Source organism: Suillus bovinus (genome assembly GCF_016758785.1).
Source record: "Suillus bovinus strain UH-Sbo-P2 chromosome Unknown EDB93scaffold_2, whole genome shotgun sequence".
Classification (NCBI taxonomy): Eukaryota; Fungi; Basidiomycota; class Agaricomycetes; order Boletales; family Suillaceae; genus Suillus; species Suillus bovinus.
This window is the reverse complement of record NW_024542058.1, coordinates 782,207-800,545: the sequence shown is the minus strand read 5'-3', so window position 1 is coordinate 800,545 and position 18,339 is coordinate 782,207. Positions and strand designations below refer to the sequence as shown.

General features: G+C 47.8%; 9 protein-coding genes and 1 non-coding gene across 10 annotated transcripts; 7 read left to right on the top strand and 3 right to left on the bottom strand.

The window, feature by feature from the left end:
• Nucleotides 1–1,739: 1,739 nt before the first annotated feature.
• EDB93DRAFT_1245267 (uncharacterized protein) lies at nt 1,740–3,752 on the top strand (the record flags this gene model as incomplete). Its single annotated transcript, XM_041452297.1, has 5 exons — nt 1,740–1,755; nt 1,814–1,848; nt 1,899–2,158; nt 2,209–2,260; nt 2,310–3,752. 5 exons carry the CDS (start codon nt 1,740–1,742, stop codon nt 3,750–3,752), a joined length of 1,806 nt encoding a protein of 601 aa, XP_041313209.1.
• Nucleotides 3,753–4,864: 1,112 nt separating this feature from the next.
• Nucleotides 4,865–5,351, top strand: EDB93DRAFT_1075228 (uncharacterized protein; the record flags this gene model as incomplete). Its single annotated transcript, XM_041445149.1, has 2 exons — nt 4,865–5,053; nt 5,100–5,351. Coding segments are annotated over 2 exons (441 nt in total), but the record flags the coding sequence as incomplete, so codon positions are not given.
• A 2,019-nt stretch (nt 5,352–7,370) lies between these two features.
• EDB93DRAFT_1115890 (uncharacterized protein) lies at nt 7,371–8,758 on the bottom strand. The gene has a single exon (XM_041448309.1). It carries the CDS (start codon nt 8,541–8,543, stop codon nt 7,458–7,460), a length of 1,086 nt encoding a protein of 361 aa, XP_041313207.1. The 5' UTR covers nt 8,544–8,758; the 3' UTR covers nt 7,371–7,457.
• Nucleotides 8,728–9,692, bottom strand: EDB93DRAFT_1115888 (60S ribosomal protein L31). Its single transcript, XM_041448308.1, has 5 exons — nt 9,537–9,692; nt 9,462–9,482; nt 9,169–9,409; nt 9,039–9,115; nt 8,728–8,981 (listed from the first exon to the last, which is right to left on the bottom strand). The coding sequence occupies exons 1-5, from the start codon at nt 9,537–9,539 to the stop codon at nt 8,949–8,951; spliced, it is 375 nt and encodes a 124-aa protein (XP_041313206.1). The 5' UTR covers nt 9,540–9,692; the 3' UTR covers nt 8,728–8,948.
• A 48-nt stretch (nt 9,693–9,740) lies between these two features.
• EDB93DRAFT_1115887 (uncharacterized protein) lies at nt 9,741–10,751 on the top strand. Its single transcript, XM_041448307.1, has 4 exons — nt 9,741–9,975; nt 10,032–10,210; nt 10,264–10,352; nt 10,408–10,751. Exons 1-4 carry the CDS (start codon nt 9,891–9,893, stop codon nt 10,487–10,489), a joined length of 435 nt encoding a protein of 144 aa, XP_041313205.1. The 5' UTR covers nt 9,741–9,890; the 3' UTR covers nt 10,490–10,751.
• Nucleotides 10,752–13,053, top strand: EDB93DRAFT_1115883 (glycosyltransferase family 69 protein). The gene is made up of 6 exons (XM_041448306.1): nt 10,752–11,038; nt 11,098–11,832; nt 11,887–12,216; nt 12,273–12,459; nt 12,508–12,949; nt 13,006–13,053. Exons 1-5 carry the CDS (start codon nt 10,937–10,939, stop codon nt 12,642–12,644), a joined length of 1,491 nt encoding a protein of 496 aa, XP_041313204.1. The 5' UTR covers nt 10,752–10,936; the 3' UTR covers nt 12,645–12,949; nt 13,006–13,053.
• EDB93DRAFT_t8 lies at nt 13,017–13,109 on the top strand. Its single transcript has one exon. It is a non-coding gene; the product is annotated as a tRNA-Ala (tRNA).
• A 136-nt stretch (nt 13,110–13,245) lies between these two features.
• EDB93DRAFT_1099824 (uncharacterized protein) lies at nt 13,246–15,196 on the top strand (the record flags this gene model as incomplete). Its single annotated transcript, XM_041446948.1, has 5 exons — nt 13,246–13,720; nt 13,774–13,993; nt 14,045–14,224; nt 14,275–15,027; nt 15,070–15,196. The coding sequence occupies 5 exons, from the start codon at nt 13,246–13,248 to the stop codon at nt 15,194–15,196; spliced, it is 1,755 nt and encodes a 584-aa protein (XP_041313203.1).
• A 213-nt stretch (nt 15,197–15,409) lies between these two features.
• Nucleotides 15,410–16,132, bottom strand: EDB93DRAFT_1061382 (uncharacterized protein; the record flags this gene model as incomplete). Its single annotated transcript, XM_041444831.1, has 2 exons — nt 15,410–15,472; nt 15,527–16,132. Coding segments are annotated over 2 exons (669 nt in total), but the record flags the coding sequence as incomplete, so codon positions are not given.
• Nucleotides 16,133–16,274: 142 nt separating this feature from the next.
• Nucleotides 16,275–17,490, top strand: EDB93DRAFT_1115875 (uncharacterized protein). The gene is made up of 5 exons (XM_041448305.1): nt 16,275–16,653; nt 16,730–16,778; nt 16,830–16,918; nt 16,969–17,249; nt 17,315–17,490. Exons 1-5 carry the CDS (start codon nt 16,285–16,287, stop codon nt 17,379–17,381), a joined length of 855 nt encoding a protein of 284 aa, XP_041313201.1. The 5' UTR covers nt 16,275–16,284; the 3' UTR covers nt 17,382–17,490.
• The last annotated feature ends 849 nt before the right edge of the window (nt 17,491–18,339 follow it).

Here is an 18,339-nt window from a genome sequence, read left to right as displayed (position 1 = left end):
TCCAAGAAACACGCCATTTTTTGGAGAGATGTCATGAGGCATGCTGCGAGGTCTGATATTTCATAAACTGCTGGCACATGCTTTGATGGTACATTGAAGCTCGAGCTGTACGAAACAATGGCATTATTTGACATATTAATTATATAGCCCAGATGCACTAGATCAGGCATAGTTGCTGCTGCTACTATCACTCTTTCATCAGGCCAGGGTCGAGTGTCGGTCTACAAGCAAGGGCCTAGGAACGTGTCAAGAGCGTGATACTTGAAATTCACAGGTAGGACGCCATCGGACTTCTAAATATAAGTCAAACCAACCTCCAGGCTACTAAGTTACTACGTATACTAAGTCGGGTTCTGATCAGGACAATATTTCTCTGAACTCCCAGCTGAACTTCGAATATCATGATCATTGGTGGGAATTTCTGACATAGCGCTGTTGACTCAGAGGTGAGAAACTTAGCCCCGCACCGCTTCTCACTTGACACTCGTGTTACAGCTGATTGCAAAATTACCCGGAAACATTGTATCTCAGAAATATCCGAAGTAAGATTCCATCGCAGGTATCTGCCATTTACTCGGTGTCAAAAAGATACGCGTATATAAAACCATCCGGCCGACTTGGACTTGCCAACATTGCCATCTCCGAGAAAATGCAACAACGGGTATCGTTGCAAGCGTTGCAACCAACGAAATCCCACCAATGTACTAGATGAGCTACAGCATGAATTACAGGCACGTCGTGGTGCGTATCTGCACATACACTTCTCCACACCCTGCACATTGGTGGGCTACATTACAGCCACAGGGGTATATCTGCTCGCGCTCCCTTGTGGGATGAAGAACGACGTGCCATCTTCATGAATATTGCCCAGATAGCTTCGAATATGAAAGGACGCTGATCCGTCGATTTGCGGCCGACGTTCGAAATTGGAACAAGGTTTGCTTCATTCACGGCCTAATACTAGTCGAAGTGTGCCGTTTCTTCTCGGTAACCTTGCAGAGCAATTTATCATGTTTTGCAAGCGAAAATCAAGGTATGTGGACTTGGAGACATGAAAACGACTTCTTTGACCTGTGTAGATCTCACCCCCTTGGCTTTGACTTTGCCATTGCCTTCTGCAACAAAGGCGGCCTCCCATTGTGGTATTTCTGGGTTGGGGGATTCAATATTCTGAAGGTGAGGTCATCATTGAAAGCAAGTCTATGTAAAGACCAGTATCTCTCGCAGCCTGGTGTTGGAGTCGCTCATGTGCTGTCATACTTTGGACATTTCTGAGAAAGTTCAAACTACTGTGTTTCCGCGTAATTTTGCAATCGGCGTTGCCACTGGTTATCACACGAGCATCAGCACAGCCTTACCCACAGTCGAATTCTAGACCATTTGAAATGAGTCTGCGTGTTCCCTCATTATGTCGAGCCTACTCAATGTACTACCGCTAACGTCGGCGTTTGCGGCACAGGTGATCTATATACTATTTCCATATATTTAACGCATTCTAATCGATTCTTATCGGCTAGCATTATCTGGGACGCAATTTCCCCTCACCTCGAGTCTGCCCCGATTCTCTGTTTTAATATACTGTTTGACCACACCTGCGTCTCTTCTTACCATCTTCCTCTTATCTTCCTCATTTCTTGTGTATGTGCTTCGTTCGCTTCTTTACGTTCATTGCTTCTTGTCTCTCTGTTGCTCATGCTTTTAGTGTCACTGTTGGGACTCCCACTCAATGCGATTCTCTCATGATTTCATGGACTGGTAAGCGCTTATCTAGTACATCTCGTACGCTCCTGCTGAATTTCATCGGGTTTCTCAGGTGGTCAAGCACCATTTGAAATACTCTTGACTCCTGTTCGTTGGCACTATTGTCTCAATCGCGCGCTAACCTTTGTGCTTTCCAGTCTGACGAACCGTATCAGAATATACCTGTACCAGCATCGGCCTTCAGCAATGGAAAAGGCTCTTATTCAATACCGCAATTGTTGTTGTTGTCGGGAACATCGTTTCTACTTACTATGTCTGACGCCACTGGATTTGGCTCGGGTGGGACGACAAACGAATTGACTGTTGGCAATTCTGTTGCAAATAATATTTGCAGCTCTCCACTTTCGTCACCTCCTTACACATTCGATTTGTCTCCGAATTCGCTCACGCAATGCAGGTAAGTTTGGTTCGCCTGCGGTTTGTGTCGCTGACCTACCGCCACTGTAGTCAATTTACCGTTACGGCCAATAGTGGTGCAGTCCCACCCATTACTATTGGGGTCAGATCATTGTGAACTCTTTTAAAACGATCTACTTATCTTGCCACAGCAACTCATCCCTGGCGGACAATCAGTCGTGTTCAATTCCGGCAGCAATACTTTTAAATCGGTTTTGGATGTCATCGCAGGGACAAATGTCATGTATTTTGTCAACGACTCCTTGGGCAACCAAGGTGGGGTCTCTCCATTCGAGCCCGTCTCAGGATCGAGTGATTCCTCGTGCCTAAGTGCCAACTCGCCGTCATCTACTACTCCAGGTATGGCGGCCACAGCCACGGCTTCACCATCATCTAGTTCAAGCAGTTCATCAAGTAGTCTATCAAGTCATTCATCAAGTCACTCATCAAGCAGCAATGTTGCGCTTATCGCAGGCGTGGCAGGCGGTGGTGCAGCTGTTCTTATTACATTGGTCATCCTCGGCATGTGCTGGCGGCATAAACGGAAGACCCCTCGCTGTTTGGATGTTAAGTATTCTACAAAAAGCCGTCCACATCGTTTGCAGCGTACAGATACAAATTACGAAGACAACTCTTACAGTGACATTCCACCACCATCCCCTTTCCCATATACGACAGACCTTCTCAGCAACCATACCCGACCCATTAAACACAGCCTAATGATCCAACCAGACATGACCATTTCGTCCGCCAGCAACTTCGCAGCTGGCATCCCTCCCCCACCATTCAACCAGACGCAATATTCTCGCCAGAGCTCCAACACGGACATTCCTGTCTACGGGGATGCTCGAAGCTCGACCATATCATCCGCTAACAACCGCCAATCACCCCTGTCTACCGGGAGCTTTGCAGTCGACGACCCTCGCACACCGTCCTATCAGACAATGTATTCACTCCAGAGCTCAAACGCAGACTTTGTTGTGTATGGAGAGGCTCGTAGCTCGGCTATGGCATCTGTTGACAGGCGAATGTCTACTATCACTGAAATGTCATCACAATGGGAGGAGACGCGTCCTATTAGCTACCTTGATCCGTCTATTCAATCCGGATCTCAGCCAAGTCCTATCAATGCTTCGGCCGCCAACTTGACAACTAGGGACCATCACGCACCCTTCAATCAAGCACAGCCTTTGCACCTGAGCTCCAACACAGACTCTGCTGTCGATGGAGACACTCAAATGTCATATACGATGCCCATCGAGCATGGGGCTCGACCAGCATCACCATTACCACAGAAGACAGATTCTGTCTACCTTTCTCCACCCGTTCAACCCAGTTCCCAATCAATCTCTACCTCTGCTGGCAATGTCGCGCCTCCCACACACTTCAACCAGACACAAAGATCCCATCAGAGCCCTGACACAGACAGCTCAAATATGCACGGAGCATCTGGAAGTCCTCTGGCGTCGGCTAGCAGGCAAACAGCCTACCAACCTCCTACTCGAATTATCGTGCATACTGATGCTGCAGATGCTAATGGTGTAGTCGAACTTCCGCCGCAGTATTCAGAGCATTGGGGAATGCGCTCCTCGTAATCTGCGTATGCGCGAGGACTGCATCCCACGCATTCCTAAGTTGAATTTTTAGACATGGTTATAGTTTGTGGCACGTTCGTTTTTACATGATTTTATTTCGTTCGAGTGTCTTGTCGTCAATAATGAAGTACGAGGGCGTGGTGCTCCTACTTTGATTTGATCTCTCTGTATGATATGTTTTTTTCGAGTTTTCCATAATGTAATGATGATGATGACATGTACTTTGAAGTACTAAGAATTACGGTCTCATTTATCGTCTAGAATTTTTTCGTTGAATTCATTGAGGGGAGGGAATGTGTGCTAGGAATTTGAGCGTACTAAACTTTAGTTCCACCATACTCGGAGGTTCAAATCAGCCACTACTCAACATCAGTATACTAGTAAGATCCAGTTCGAGATAAGGCTTCAAACCCGAACCCAGCAGCATGAACTTGTGAATTTTGATCGTTCGACGGAGACCTTACAGGTATATATTTATACAGGATTATCGAATCTTCCGACACCGCACTGCAGGTGATCATAATTTAGTTGGAAATACAGCAGCTGTTGATATAGTATAAGGATTGATAGACCCGGACGAGTATGATAGATCCATAGATCAGTGCATTGAAATCTTGGATGCCAGTCAGAGTTCCTTGAGTCAGCATGGCGACTCTTATTAGACGGTTAGCACTGATACTAACCTGCTCATTCGACCTTTCTGTAGCCTTTCTGACTCATTATTATGATCTTGTTGCACACTTCTAGAGTGATGCCATGTTGTAACTACTTTGATGCCCGTCGCCAGCGGAGCACCCCGAGCCTGAGTTCTACCAACCAACCATCTCCCTCCTAATCATTCGCCTTCAACATCTCAATGGTCACCGTAGACGAAAACATGCAGGGCACGTCATCACGACACTGTTCTGCACCTGTCGATGCCGACCTCCCAAGAAGCGAGTAAGTGGCAAGCTAGACTGGGCTGAGCGTAACACTTATCAATTTATAGTAACGGGATCACTGACAAGCCGCATTCAATGAGCGAGAAGCTTGCTGAGGCCGTCGTGGGGGACCCTATTAAGAATGTGTAAGTATCAAGCAATCAATCAGTGTGGAACACCCGAGGTCTGATGATGCTGGGTGACAGGTCAAACACCGATGAACAGATCCTCAACGAACGACAAGGGCTTCCTATAGCTCAAGAAAGCAACAACAAAGACGTCGAATCGAAGTTTTGGGCGACATATGACAAGTTTTCGACGGAGTACGATAACGACTTTCTACATCGAGCGAATGGCGACATGGGTATCATCTTAACATTTGTGCGTTCGTTCATATCCATCAATGCAAATCTAACAGGCGACCCAGGCTGGTTTATTCTCAGCTGTCAACTCCACTTTTATCATCGGAATGCAGCCTAACCCAGCAGAAACTACCAACGTCCTCTTGTTTCACCTTATCCAAATGACAGCCAACGGCACAAACACTGGAAATGATATCAGTGGTCTTTCCTCTTCCACGCCGTATCCTTCTTCGACTGTCTGGATGCAAACGCTTGCGTATGCTAGCCTCTCGTTTAGCGTCTTGGCCGCGTTTGGAGCTGTGTTGGGAAAGCAATGGCTCAACGCTTATAAAGCGGCTCCTGGGCGAGGGTCTCTTGAGCAACGTGGCATAAATAGGCAGAGGAAACTGGACGGCCTGGAGTATTTTCACCTACAGACCGTCTTGCAGGGGTTCCTCGTACTCCTCCAGATCTCGCTACTCTTATTCGGCTTGTCACTCAGCGCCAACATTTGGACCCAGCAAACAACAATATCCAGTGTCGTCATCTGCACCACCGCATTTGGCATCTTGTTTTACACAAGCGCTATCCTCGTGACAATATTGCGTCCGGACAGTCCTTTCCAGACGCCAGGAGCTGAACTAATGGGAGCCATCTGTAAAAAGTTTCTTCCGGGCAGATTGACTTTCACTCCTGATGGTGTATCCATCAAATTGTCCGCTATTCGCTGGATACTAGAGACATCCACTCATCCAGAAGTTGTTGAGACTGCGGCTGCAATGGTTCCTCTTGTGCAATGGCCGCCGGACTTTGATGTTTCCGCAATCTGTGTACGCTTAATGGATAACTTTGAAGCGTGTCATGAAATGGAAGAGACATTTGTAAGGTGTGGCAAGGCCATAGCCCATCTTTACAGCCAGTCGCTGGAAATTCCTCAACACTTTGGTTTCAAACCCATACGTATCCGTGATTGTTGGGGAGGCAAGAGCCGTTTCATTCGTGATGCGTTCATGGACAGCCGTAATGCCTACAATCGCTTCCAGAGCACACAGCCACAAGACGCCCAGGAGAAGCATAAAGCTGATGCACGCACGGCTCTGAGAACACTGGTTGTCCACGGGGATCCCCGAGATTTTTGTCTTCCGGACGATGAGAAATTGATTTGGCATGGTGATTTGCGGTGGCCTTGCAACGACTCGGACGGGCTCATGCCCAGCTGTGAAGAATTCGACTGGCTCATTGACTACTTAGCGGAAGAAACAGACATCATGGCAGATGATGAAACTGTAGGTGACGCTCTTCTTGCGCTGAGCGCCATGCACAACTTAGGAAGCTATACCAAGCGTCGTTCATACATCACAGCACTTATCCGCTGCATGGACTCCTCCAGACCTCCCCGAGTACGACATGCTGCACTGCGAGCTGTTGCTGATGCTCGGGAAGAACTGGCATCTATGACAAATGAGTCGATGCCACAGGATGTGGATGCAACACTCCTGGGCGAGCTCTCTTGTGCTCTGTTGACTACCATATGTCCATATCACTCGCAAGACCAGACAGTCCAATGCAATGGGCTTGACACCTTCCAAACGAATCAAAATACTTGCTACTCTCGTCTCATTCTTGCCCTTGTGCAGAATGATGAGTGGCGTGAACGTTTGGCTCGTGATGGTCATTTTGAGCATTGTGTTTTGCTAGCTGAGCATGCCCTTAAGCTTGATTTCGATACTTGGGGTTCCGGATGCTACCTCGCTGGGATCTTCGCATATATCAATCCTTCAGACAACTTTCTTCCTCTCGACCCTTCCCGGGAGAGGTGGCGGGCATTCATCAGGGGAACATGGGAGTACGCACGCCATGGTAGTCCGATTAACGCCGGCGCATTACCAGCCCTCGTGGCGGCGACGAGGCATGATTTGCGTAGCCGGGATTCTAGCGTTCCTAATGAGGAGTTAGCAGAACTCACTACAGGCGTGCAGGGGGCTTTGCAAGCATTGCCACAGAGCGGAGATATCCTTGTGTGGTTCGGTATACTGGATCAGGCTTCATTTGATGCTGCCCTGTTCTCTGTACAGGGCTTGTATGACGATTTGTGTCGTATGATCGAGAACCCAAACACTTTGCAGAGGGACAGTGGGTCTTTGGAGTTCTGAAGAAAACCGTTATGTGGCAGTATCCTACAGTTCTGACATGTCAATTTACACTGGGGTTGGTATATTTATGCCTTTAAGGTTGCGTTGAGCCATTAACTTGCCAGCACTGCACCTACTGTTCAATTCTGTATAATTATTGTCCCTTTATGATACCAGTGTACTCGCTTCCCTAGGACATCCTGAACAGAACACATTGAACTCTATCACTGATGCATGCCTCTCTGCAAAACTCGCGCATAACAAATATACGACGAACTCGTAGTCAATTTTCCTTTTCCCGAGTGCCTCAATTCATGGACCAGACTGTTCCCTGCGTACAACCACTTCCCCACGAACCGCGACCTCTTGCGCTACCGATAGTAATTGCTTAAGGGTAGGCACATAAAGATCCATCCGCGATTTGTGCAGCCAAAAGTCCACCACTCGGATATTGCAAGACCCAGCAACTGCAAGCGCCTCCGTGATCATCTCGACTTCTGGTTTGCCTGCACCCACCAACAAAATCAATTCCTGCAACGCGGGAAAATGATGTCCACGAAATATCATGGCATACATGTCCGGAGGACCGTGGACGAAGGGGAGGGTCATCGATTCAAGGCAAGAATACGTGTCCGAATGATTCTCCATATCCAGAACATAATCAGGTGCAATTTGAAGTAACCGCACGTCGAGGGTTTCCAAACGAGGGAATATGTCTGGAAAATAGTGTATTCTATTGACTGAAGTCTGATGGAGGCAGAGATGACGTATGTTTCCACAGGCAGCATTAGGTCTGAGTGATAGGATGTTATCATACAATGAACAGATGCGCACGCGACAGAGTTTTGGTGCATTGAATTTGGTGAGGTTTGATAAGTCCCAGATTGGGTCTAGCGTTCTCAGCTGGGGCGTATTGAAGTTATCGCTAGAATCAAATGCGGGTGCGAAGCCGATCACTGTCTCCCAACGCCTCGTCTCATTACAAAGGATCTCGAGCAGTCGAGAATTCCCATCCCAGGAGGAATAGTTTGAGGCCATGTGAATGGTAAGAGGTAGGTTGTCAGACTGAGCGAGCCAAAACTGGAGTAGAGAGGTAAAGAACGGCGTGAGCGGCTTGACGGATACTGGAGGAAGCTTGACCTCAATGCGCGACCAGATCTCCGGCGTTGAACGTGCGACGTCTCGCCAATGATGGCACACTCGAGTGAAGAGTAAGGGCGGGCTAGCAAAATTTGCTGATATTGTGGTTGCTTCATATGAGAAGATACTGGGACAGTCTGGTCCGTTGTCGACGGCGAGCAAGAATATGGCTTGTAGAATTTCCACTGGCAGTCGATGAATCATGGCTGAGCATGTAGTCCAGGGCCGGGTCAAAGACGTTTCAATGAACGAATGCATCCACCGACACTTTCGCTTGATCGCAAAAGCTTGATCAGATGAAAAGTAGAAATTAATGAGCGAAGGTTCAGAATAGGAGATCGATCTCCTTAATGTCGAATCACACGTGACTAGTGCTCCAGCGGCGACCAGTCACATTGAGGGTGGTAATTCATGTGAATCACCCCAGAATCACCCCATCTCCTTGAGACAAATCAACACACCTCCATTTGTATTTTCTCAAAACCGATGCAGGATCCTAGCTGGCGGGCAAGAACACTAGCTTGAGATGTTTGAGAAACTCAAATTCATGGACAGCATCAAGATGCACGAGAGTTTTGACGTAGTAGCATAGTGCTGGGTGTGATAGTGCATGGCGGCATGAAATATGTGGGAAAAACTACACAGGACCTTCCGATGACAGCTTTACTCTGCGTCTACAACAGCGGTTTGCAGGCCCTGGGTGAAGAAGGTTGTTGTCGAGAACAAGATAAATAGCAGAGGGGAAATACACACCTTGAAGGAGGTCACAACTACATGGCTAGCATACGTGTAAAGTTTCTCCTTTGCACCCTCGTCATCATTACGCTTGCCTGTAAAAAATAGACAGTTAATATGATGACCAATTTTGAAATACAGCACGTACGCTCAAGCTTTACTCTTATCCGGTGGGGGACGCTCTTGACACCCCGAGCCCATAATGCCTGGTTAAGCTTGGGGTCCAACCGAACATCGGTTGTGCCCATCGACTTGCGGGCGAAGTCGACGACAGATTTTACGGCCCAGGGAGCACGCTTTTTAAAGGAGCGGCCATGCACGAGCTTGTGTAGATGGATAGTGTATTCGCGAGTGACAACGTCTTGAAGAGCGGAGCGCTTGCCGCCAGTCTATGATAAGATGTAAAGATCTATCACGGGTGAAGGTCATGATGGGACATACTTTGCCGCTTTTTGTCCTGGCCTAAAAAGGGTTCGAATCAGTTAATCGGATGGTAGAGCAAAAAATACGACTTACCATGTCTTGAGGATGTATAGTGTGACGAGCTCGTCTAACTGGAACTGTAGATGTCGCACTGACTTTGGTTATGTTTGGTTAGTGTAGTGATGACATAAGGTTTGAGTGGCTGAATACTTGATAGTTGTTCGGTTATATCCGAAGCACGTGATAAGGATGTACATTCATGCGGAAGTAATTGACTTGTACTGCAGGCTAAAAATAGGATAAGCATTATACCTGGATTTACATGTTGCCTTTGTTCCCCAGCTTGTCTGTTTTGTTGTCATGTGCATTACATGTAGTTGTATATAAGGTCTCTTCGAAGAGTTACCTTTGTTCATTTTGTCCTCTTCTTTCACTCTCTTTTATCTAATGCGCTTCGCTGTGGTCGTTCTTCCTCTCTCCGTCGCCGTCTCGTCAGCGTTTGCGGCGTTGCTCACCCGTCAAAGCCTGCCTAGTATGCCTATTTTTTCTTTGTCATCATACAACGGCATCTGACATTAATATCATTAGGTTGTGCTGTTCCTTGTCTGACAAATGCTGACTTCGGTAACTGTTCTGAAACCGACGACAACTGTCTTTGCCACAGTGAGGCTTTCATCAACAGCACCACGTCCTGTATCCAGACATCATGTACGGGGTCTGACCTCACAAATGCCGAAGCAGCTTCCCAATCGCTTTGTGCTGCAGTGGTATGTTATGTATTTCCTTGTTTCTCGAATGTGCGATAAAGTGTATAATGCAGGGCGTCACCTTGACCTCTGGTGTCGCTGCTGCGACATCTACCTCAGCATCATTCGATAGTACCGCTACAGGTACCACAGTCAAGTCTTCGTCAGTCGTTTTTTCACTGTATTTTTCGGTAGTTAAAAAACTAAACGAAAACCAGGTCCTCCAATGCTGCATCATCGCATAGCGTTAGCATGCTCACTGGTGTAGCAGCCTTTGCCATCCTGGCCGCATCATTATGAAGAGATTGCGAGTCATATTATTTTTTTCGCGTTCTTTTGCGCATTAGGACTTTATGATCCTTGTCGCGGCGTTTCGAAGGTTGACTGAGCATGAACTCACGACTACCTGATTGATTTTTTGCAAGCGGTTCGATAGAGGAGGGATTTATAGTTACATTTTAGTTGAACTGCTATCTTCATGCCACGTTAGGCAATTTATTTGATTTTGTGTGCACAAGCGCGCATGGCCTCCGACTCAATTTAAATAAAGTTGTATTTGCCGCTTTGCGTACTTCAGACCGTCATCGATTCATCACCCACAAACTCCAAGGTCGGACTTCTGCAGATCACAAGAAATTACCGCCAAGCCTACGCCCCTTTTCATAGGCTGTATCGACGATTGGGCCTGTTGATCTGTGCGTCTGATATTCTGAGGTCGCACTTCACCGTCTATCTCCTACATCCGCCATGCAACCAAAGACATGGCGATTTCAGTTGAGACGAACTCCTTTGGCGCTCGTGGTTGGGGTATTACTAGGCTTGTTGATTGGCAAGACATTTCCAACAAGCGTATGTCTGTCTATACTTTGACCGTCTCACAATCATGACAACGTGTGATTGTTTTATAGCTTTTATCAACGGGCGGGAACAACCCCATATTCGTGTCTCGCTTGTCTGCTCGCAAACAAATCACCCTGCCCAGCATCGACCAGCGCCGTCGTGTCCTAGATCTGCTCTCCACGCTGTCTCCTCACCATACAACAGAGTGCACACGAAATTCACAGCCGCTTTACGTTCAACAGGTCCGAGACCGATATGATTCCCTCATAGGACACAAAACTCCTTCTGAATCCACCTGGTTCTCTTCTTGGGGATTTTCCGACTCGCAACACGTACACAACGTTCCGAAGAAAGAGCACAAATATTTTTTCGCCATCAACTTGTACAACTCCTTCGACGTCATTCCTGACTTATTTGCGACTCTGTTTCGAGTCTCTGCTATTTTGGGGTATCACAACGTCTATGTCTCCATATACGAAAATGGCTCTACAGACCAGACGAAGGCATTGCTACGGATATTCGACGCACTCACTCGTAGCGTAGGCCTGCGTGTAACCATTCGAACCTCTACACGCACACGAGGTGCCTTCAACCACCGGATAGAGTACCTTGCAGAAGTCCGGAACCAGGCGTTTAACCCACTCCACGAGCTCCGCGACTCGCACAATGAGTACTTTGACACCATCATATTTATGAACGATATCCTCCCATGCGTGGACGACCTGCTTGAGCTTATCTGGCAGAGTCGGCGGAACAATGCCGGTATAACTTGTGCTTCTGACTACATGTATCATCAAGAACTGGTAAGTCCCATTATTATACTTAGGGCCTGAGCTCATTTCCATTTTTGTACATAGTCCTCTCCCGTGTTTTATGATAACTGGGTCGCTCGCGATATCAACGGAACAGCACTGGAAAACGCGCCATTCGAAAACGTCTTCCATGATCCCAACTCCTCCGAACGTTTCCAGATGCACCTTCCCATACAGGTCCAGTCATGTTGGAATGGCATCGCAGTTCTGGATTCTGCTCCATTTTATACACCTCCATATGTCAAATTCCGTATGGCTCGACTCACAGACGAGGAATGTTCTGCTTCGGAATGTAGTTTGATCTGCAATGATTACTGGGAGGCTGGATATGGGCGTATCTTGATGGTGCCGCGTGTGAAGCTTGCATACGATAAAGTATGTTTTGGTCGAACTGCGATTCGATATCTGATGGATTCATTGAAATTTTGCAGAGAGTATTTGACATCATACATCCTTCAAGACGGAACCTTACTGCCATCCGTGGTTATGTGCGTCTTGGGGGACTTCCGGACAATCCACGGACAGATCCACAGGACCGGTCGTGGTTTGGTCCTCATGACCGCTTGTTCACGCCGGAGGAAAGTGAAGTGATTGATTTTGTGCCCGGGCCTTCACATGGTACGTGATACGCACTTTATTTTGTTCCTTGACTTACCAGTCATACAGTATGGTGTTGGGGCTGGGATGGCGCAGGTGATATAGACGGTCCTGATGTAGATCCTATCTGGGAGCGCATGCCCGATCGCACGCAACATGCAGATTCTGTGAAGGTGAAGCATCACAGGGAGATGAGCGAGCTGTGATGCATTCGGACATAACATGGACATCTGGGTAGCATGATCTGTTAATTGCGTCGAGCTTATTTAGTTTGCGTGATGTATCTCTTACAAAGGTATATCTGCCAGAGACATAATACGATTCAGTGGAATTTCAAACGCGCTTGTCTCCCTCCTGCGATTTGCTTGCCACTTCTTTTCCTGATCTGAGTGGAACACCAACGTCACCCATAAGAGTAGGTTCAGTTATTGCGGTAATTAAAAGGATGAGTGACCCAGGAGAAAGTATCATGCATACCCATCTTCGGACGGGAAATAATATTGGCAGATCTCCTGCAAAGCAATTGTCCCTAGATAGAGTAAAGTGCTCGAGGTGTTATACTACTAACGTGTCGTAAAGGGCACTTGGCACAGTTGGTAGCGCGCACGCTTCGCATAATTCTGGCACGGATAGATTGCGTGAGGTCGTGGGTTCAACTCCCACAGTGTCCATTCCTTTTGTTTCCTCTCTCTAACCTTATTTAACGCGGAGTTAAGGCATAACGGCTGAACTTTCGTTGACATCTCGTTGCTTCGTATTTCGGCAGCGTTCGACGGTAATTTTCTCTTTTTTCGTCTCAACAGTTTTATGCAACGACGCTTAGGCTCTGGCAAGGCTCTGGCACGCATCACCCCTCCCAATCACCGCCGATTGACGGGCATGGACCCAGATTCAACTAAACACGCTAACAGGTGGAATCAAAGGCTGCTAGGCGTTACTAACAGAATATGGGCCATCATCCTCGGATTCGTTCTACTCATCACGCTATCGCGATTTCTATTTTTTTCAAGCCATACCAGCGCTGGGTCATTTACAACGGAAGGCCTCGTGCCAAAGAATTACCTTCATGAAGCCAACCGCCTTATCGGCAATTCGTCCGAGGTTGCAAACCCGTTCAACTTTTGTCCTGTGTTTGGGCCCAAAGATGAGATTGCGAATAAGTATGGGGTTGTACCGTTGTCGCAGAGTCGGTTGCATTTGGGGAGTGGGGCGAGGGTGCATAGGGTTATTCACAAAGCACTTTTGGGTCAACCTGTGACTATCAGTGTGCTTGGTGGTTCTAGTGCGTGCTCTTTATTTCGTAAAAGAACTTATTTTCATGGTGGGATTGTCTAGTATCTGCATGTCACGCAGCAGGAGATGATCCACTGTCTTCTAGTTGCTATCCTTCACGCTTTTTCCAGTGGTGGTCGAGCGTTTTCCCTCATCCCGCTTCAGAACTTACCAACGGTGCTATGAGGCGAACGAACTCAGGCTACTTTGGATTCTGTAGCTCACATCATATCCCAGAAAGCACCGACTTGGTGATACTCGAATTTGACGTCGACGATGAAGGGTAAGCACAGATCTCTACCTAAAGTGTTATGTGGTATCTGAATTCTACCAGCACCCAGCGTGCGATGGAACATTTCGAGCTGATGGTTCGCTCAATATTGGACCGCCCTGATCAACCTGCAGTCATCATTCTGGGGCATTTTAGTGCACAGACGCACCAGGTATATGGATTTGCAGGACCTGACCATTGGCACAATATCGTCGCACAATTCTATGACGTACCGCATGTCAGGTACAATTTCATTACTTATTAAAAGAAAATTTTCTGACGTCTACGTAAAGCGTCAAACCTATACTATATCCCTCCTACATGGTAAACCCTGACCTCATCAAGCCTTACTTTGCAGACCCCATCCTTGCAACTCCGGCCGGCCATGAAATTCTCACCGACGTTCTCGTATCATACTTCCAATCTCAGATATGTGCTGCGTGGTCAACGGCGCGTGGCCACTCGTACGAGACCATTCCTATCATGATGTCACATGGCTACCTCCCAGGTGCAGATACGCATCTCTTTGGCGGAATTGGTGCAAGGAAAGGTGCTGCGGTGCCTGAACCACCACGCCCGGTAGATGACGGTGCAGAAGCCGAGAAGAAACACGCGCTAGCTCTTGCCCAAGCAGAATCTCATTCTGTACCAATCTACCCTGAACTGCGAATTCCTCCTGTTCGAATTAATACACGCCTCAAAGACCCGCTGCCATTCGAAGAAATTGCACCGTTTTGTGCGTCTGCTAATGACCTCGTGAACCCTGTGCCTCCGTCGCTTTTCTACGGGTCTGGTTGGGCAGCAGCGCATCCTCCGGCAGGGTCCTCTCCTATGATCACAGCTGGATATTATTGGTATAGCTCGATGCCCACGAGCAGGTTGCGCGTACCCATAAAAGTGGGCGCTGGAGATGTCGGGATCTATTACTTGAAAGAGCCTACGAGCCGGATCGGGGAAGGAAGTGAAATTGAATGTTGGGTGGATGATAATTTTGGAGGTGCGGTAGTTATAGGAAATGCAGGACGCGTTAGTGAGGGGACACCGACGTGAGTGTCTCATTTTATTTTCGTGTGTGCGGACATTGATAGATCATCAAGTCTTGCGGTGATTGATCAATTTGTCACGAGAGGATCGCACTTTATCGAATGCCTGCTACTTGGAATTGAGGGGCAAAGTGTACCTCCTTTCAAAATCATTGGCGTATTCGCGACGTAGGGTATCATCAAAATGAGGCATAACAATGGACATACCTTGGACGCTAATGGTAATATCGCCAGGTGGTAGCTATTAGCAGTTACCCATCATCGCAGATCTCGAGATAATTGTACTATTGAAAACTGACAATCCGCTGATGAGTTTTTTTACATATATCTAAGAAAATTAACAGACTGCTTTGAATTTCTTCTAATACGACAGTAAGTAGGGTGACTATGTTCGAAGCCATGCTGTCTTTGCAATCTTCTTTAATCTCTTCTGTTCCTTGAACCGCTCCTGCAAAATAAAAATCAACATCCGATAATGAAAGGAATCCATGTCTGATCTTACTAGGTCTTTCTTCGTCGGACGTTTTCTCTTCTTGCCTTCTCCCTCGGCCTCAATCTCAGCCTTGTTGCGAGCCTCGACCTCCCTCTCCCAAGCACCAACGTCAAAGTAGAACTCGCTCATGCGCTTAGCACGCTCATACTCTGACAAGTGAGTAGGATCGCGACTATCCGCCTTCGCAAAAGCGCCAGTCTTCGCGTTGAACTTGGCGGTGTACATAAAGTTGCTAGGAACACCCGACGAGGAAGCAAGCGAAGGATCAAGATGGGCCAAGGATGGATCAATACCCAGCGCCATCGCGTTTGCTTGCAGCGCGGCGTGGTGAGAGTCTATTATCGTGGATGGACCAGATTGGGGGGTGGAAGACGAGGAAGGTTCTGATTCAGTTTGAAGGGGGTTTACCCAAGTCGTTTCTTTGGTTTCGGAGTTGTAGAAATAATAGGTGTTGTGTTCAGGAGACCATATAGCTCGCCACGATCCCGCTGTTGGGAGGTAAGCATGAGCGGTAGTGGCGTCCTGGTCTGTATCTGAAGGTTCAGCAGACCCCTCTGGGGAGGTTGACTCGCCAGTGGACTTGGGTGTCACCTCCGTGTGCTGCTCAACCTGCTCTTTAACTTCTTCCTCCGTAGGACTAGCTGAACGAGAAGCCGACATGAGAGTGGAGATCAAAGTCAGGTGAGAGTTAACAATATTGTGATTATTATTTTTGGCTATGTAACAACTTATCCACAAAACTTAAAATAATCCTTTATCACACCGCCATGTCTGAACAACACACACACATTCCAATTGTATGGTTACGATCGGCACTAAAGCAATCGTCCCAGCCGGGTTCACCCTGCTTTCACCCGTTATCCTCCATGCCGTCGTCCCCATTGTCGTCGCCACCTCCTTCTTCCTTCCTCACACTACCAGCATCCATATCGCGACTGCCACCCCTCTCATCCTCCTCGGCGTCGCCCTCGCGGTCCCCGTCAATGAACATGCAGCAGAACACGACTCAATCTGTCGCCGGACAAGGATACACGCCAAAAGTGTCGTTCGACACATTCGAAAATCCCGCCGCGTCCATGTTCTCATTTACCCTGCACGTGCAGTCGGATGGATACGCTAGGAGCAGAGCGACAAGGGTATTCCTTTGTGCATCGAGTCCGGACTGAAAGCGGACGCTACGCCCTTGACTGGGCGCTGGAAAGTTTAGTGCAGGACGGTGATGAGTTGATCGTCTTCAGAGGTGTCGATCCAGAGGATTTAGGTAGGTGGCTTGTACTATGTAACCCTGTGCTAATATTAAACCACAACTTAGAGAAGGATCATGAAGTCGTTCGAGAGGAAGCCCGCGAACTCATGCGGCAGATTCAGGAGAAATGTATTGAGCACGATCCAGAGCGGAAGGTAGGCGGTCGTTATCATTACGTCATACCTTCTCATTGTATCTATCGTAGCTATCCATCATCGTCGAGCTTATTGCTGGCAAAGTCACTACAACCCTTGAGCGGTTAATTGCGCTGTACCGCCCAGACTCAATCGTAGTGGGCACAAGAGGCCAGCGCGGCATGATGCAAGCCTGGGGTGCGGCGTTCGGCGCGCCAGGTGTGGGCAGTGTATCAAAGTATTGTCTCTCGAATTCTCCCGTACCCATAATCGTCGTTCGCCCGGAAAGAAAGGTCAGAAAAGTACTTGCCAAGAGACGAGCTGACCCAAAGAGAGGTACCCATTTTGATGAGTAAGCAGGCCTCTTTTAATATTCTACTGCGATGCGACTGGCTCATACGATCCCTCGAATTGCAGGCTCACGAGGGCGAAGACACAGAATATACAAAGTATTCCGATGTCTCCCTCTGTCACGCAAGCGTGATATATTTCACTTGTTCATTTTTCTGCACAGATGTACACATTGAGTTTGTATATGTACCCATAGTCACCCTGTATTTCTAATGCCTGAACAAAGTCGGACTTATGCGCAACGTGTGGTTCGAAATGAGAGACGTTCCTGGTTGGATCAGTGTGGCGCCAAAATGTCACTCGTGGGTTCCTTGACAGACTTGGTTAACGCAAAACCAAACCAAAATTGTAACAAACACAAGGAGTGTAAAGTACCATACACATTCTGTGAATATTAAACGACACCCATCCCATGAGCTAGGCACTAATCTATGCAATGAACTGCAACGTGCGTAAAAGTATTGCGCTAAGGATGCGATCCCGAAGCTCTGTTGTCTCTGCGTTGTGAACCATTGGACAACCATACGACTTATCTAATCATACAGGTCTTGCGCATCAGATATTGCAGCGTGAACATTGGCCCGAGCTATACGTAGTCGTCGAGATATCGTGCGTTGCTCCATGCGTCTGTGATGAACAGCCGCCATCTCTCCTGGACAGGGCTGAAAGGAATATCCTTGTCCGAGGACTTCATGCGCCGAAAGATCGTAAGGTTGTATTTGTTGTCCATATAGGGATCCTCAAGACAGATATCGTCAAATAGAGAAATGGATCATCACGCGAGATGACCATCACGGGTCGGGCGTTGACACCACTCGTCGTTCTTTGTCAAGGTATAGATGGGGGAATTGTAGTGACTGTTCCGTTCGTCGTTAAACAAGGTGCCGGGTCCAGTGTCGTGGTTTGTCTGGTCGTCATCTAAACGCACGGCAGTTCAAAGAGCTTGAGAAAGCTCATCCAGGAGTTGTGCATCGACGCCCTGTGGCACCGAGGCAATTGTCATAGAAGCTAGTTCTTCACGAGCTACAAAGACAGCTCTAAATGCGGTATGCCGGACTCGGAGAGGTCTGCTGGGGGCCATGCAGCGGATA

Coding starts and splice junctions, on each gene's coding strand:
- EDB93DRAFT_1115888 (XM_041448308.1), bottom strand. Junction 9,410..9,461: donor CCAGGACAAAAAGCGGCAAA/GTATGTCCCATC, acceptor ATCTTATCATAG/ACTGGCGGCAAGCGCTCCGC. Junction 8,982..9,038: donor TAGTTGTGACCTCCTTCAAG/GTGTGTATTTCC, acceptor TTCTTCACCCAG/GGCCTGCAAACCGCTGTTGT.
- EDB93DRAFT_1115875 (XM_041448305.1), top strand. CDS start 16,285: ATGTCTGAACAACACACACACATTCCAATTGTATGGTTACGATCGGCA. Junction 16,654..16,729: donor CTAGGAGCAGAGCGACAAGG/GTATTCCTTTGT, acceptor AGTTTAGTGCAG/GACGGTGATGAGTTGATCGT. Junction 17,250..17,314: donor AGAGGTACCCATTTTGATGA/GTAAGCAGGCCT, acceptor CTCGAATTGCAG/GCTCACGAGGGCGAAGACAC.
- EDB93DRAFT_1115883 (XM_041448306.1), top strand. CDS start 10,937: ATGCAACCAAAGACATGGCGATTTCAGTTGAGACGAACTCCTTTGGCG. Junction 11,039..11,097: donor GCAAGACATTTCCAACAAGC/GTATGTCTGTCT, acceptor ATTGTTTTATAG/CTTTTATCAACGGGCGGGAA. Junction 11,833..11,886: donor ACATGTATCATCAAGAACTG/GTAAGTCCCATT, acceptor TTTTGTACATAG/TCCTCTCCCGTGTTTTATGA.
- EDB93DRAFT_1115887 (XM_041448307.1), top strand. CDS start 9,891: ATGCGCTTCGCTGTGGTCGTTCTTCCTCTCTCCGTCGCCGTCTCGTCA. Junction 10,211..10,263: donor AATCGCTTTGTGCTGCAGTG/GTATGTTATGTA, acceptor TGTATAATGCAG/GGCGTCACCTTGACCTCTGG. Junction 10,353..10,407: donor GGTACCACAGTCAAGTCTTC/GTCAGTCGTTTT, acceptor AACGAAAACCAG/GTCCTCCAATGCTGCATCAT.
- EDB93DRAFT_1115890 (XM_041448309.1), bottom strand. CDS start 8,543: ATGCATTCGTTCATTGAAACGTCTTTGACCCGGCCCTGGACTACATGC.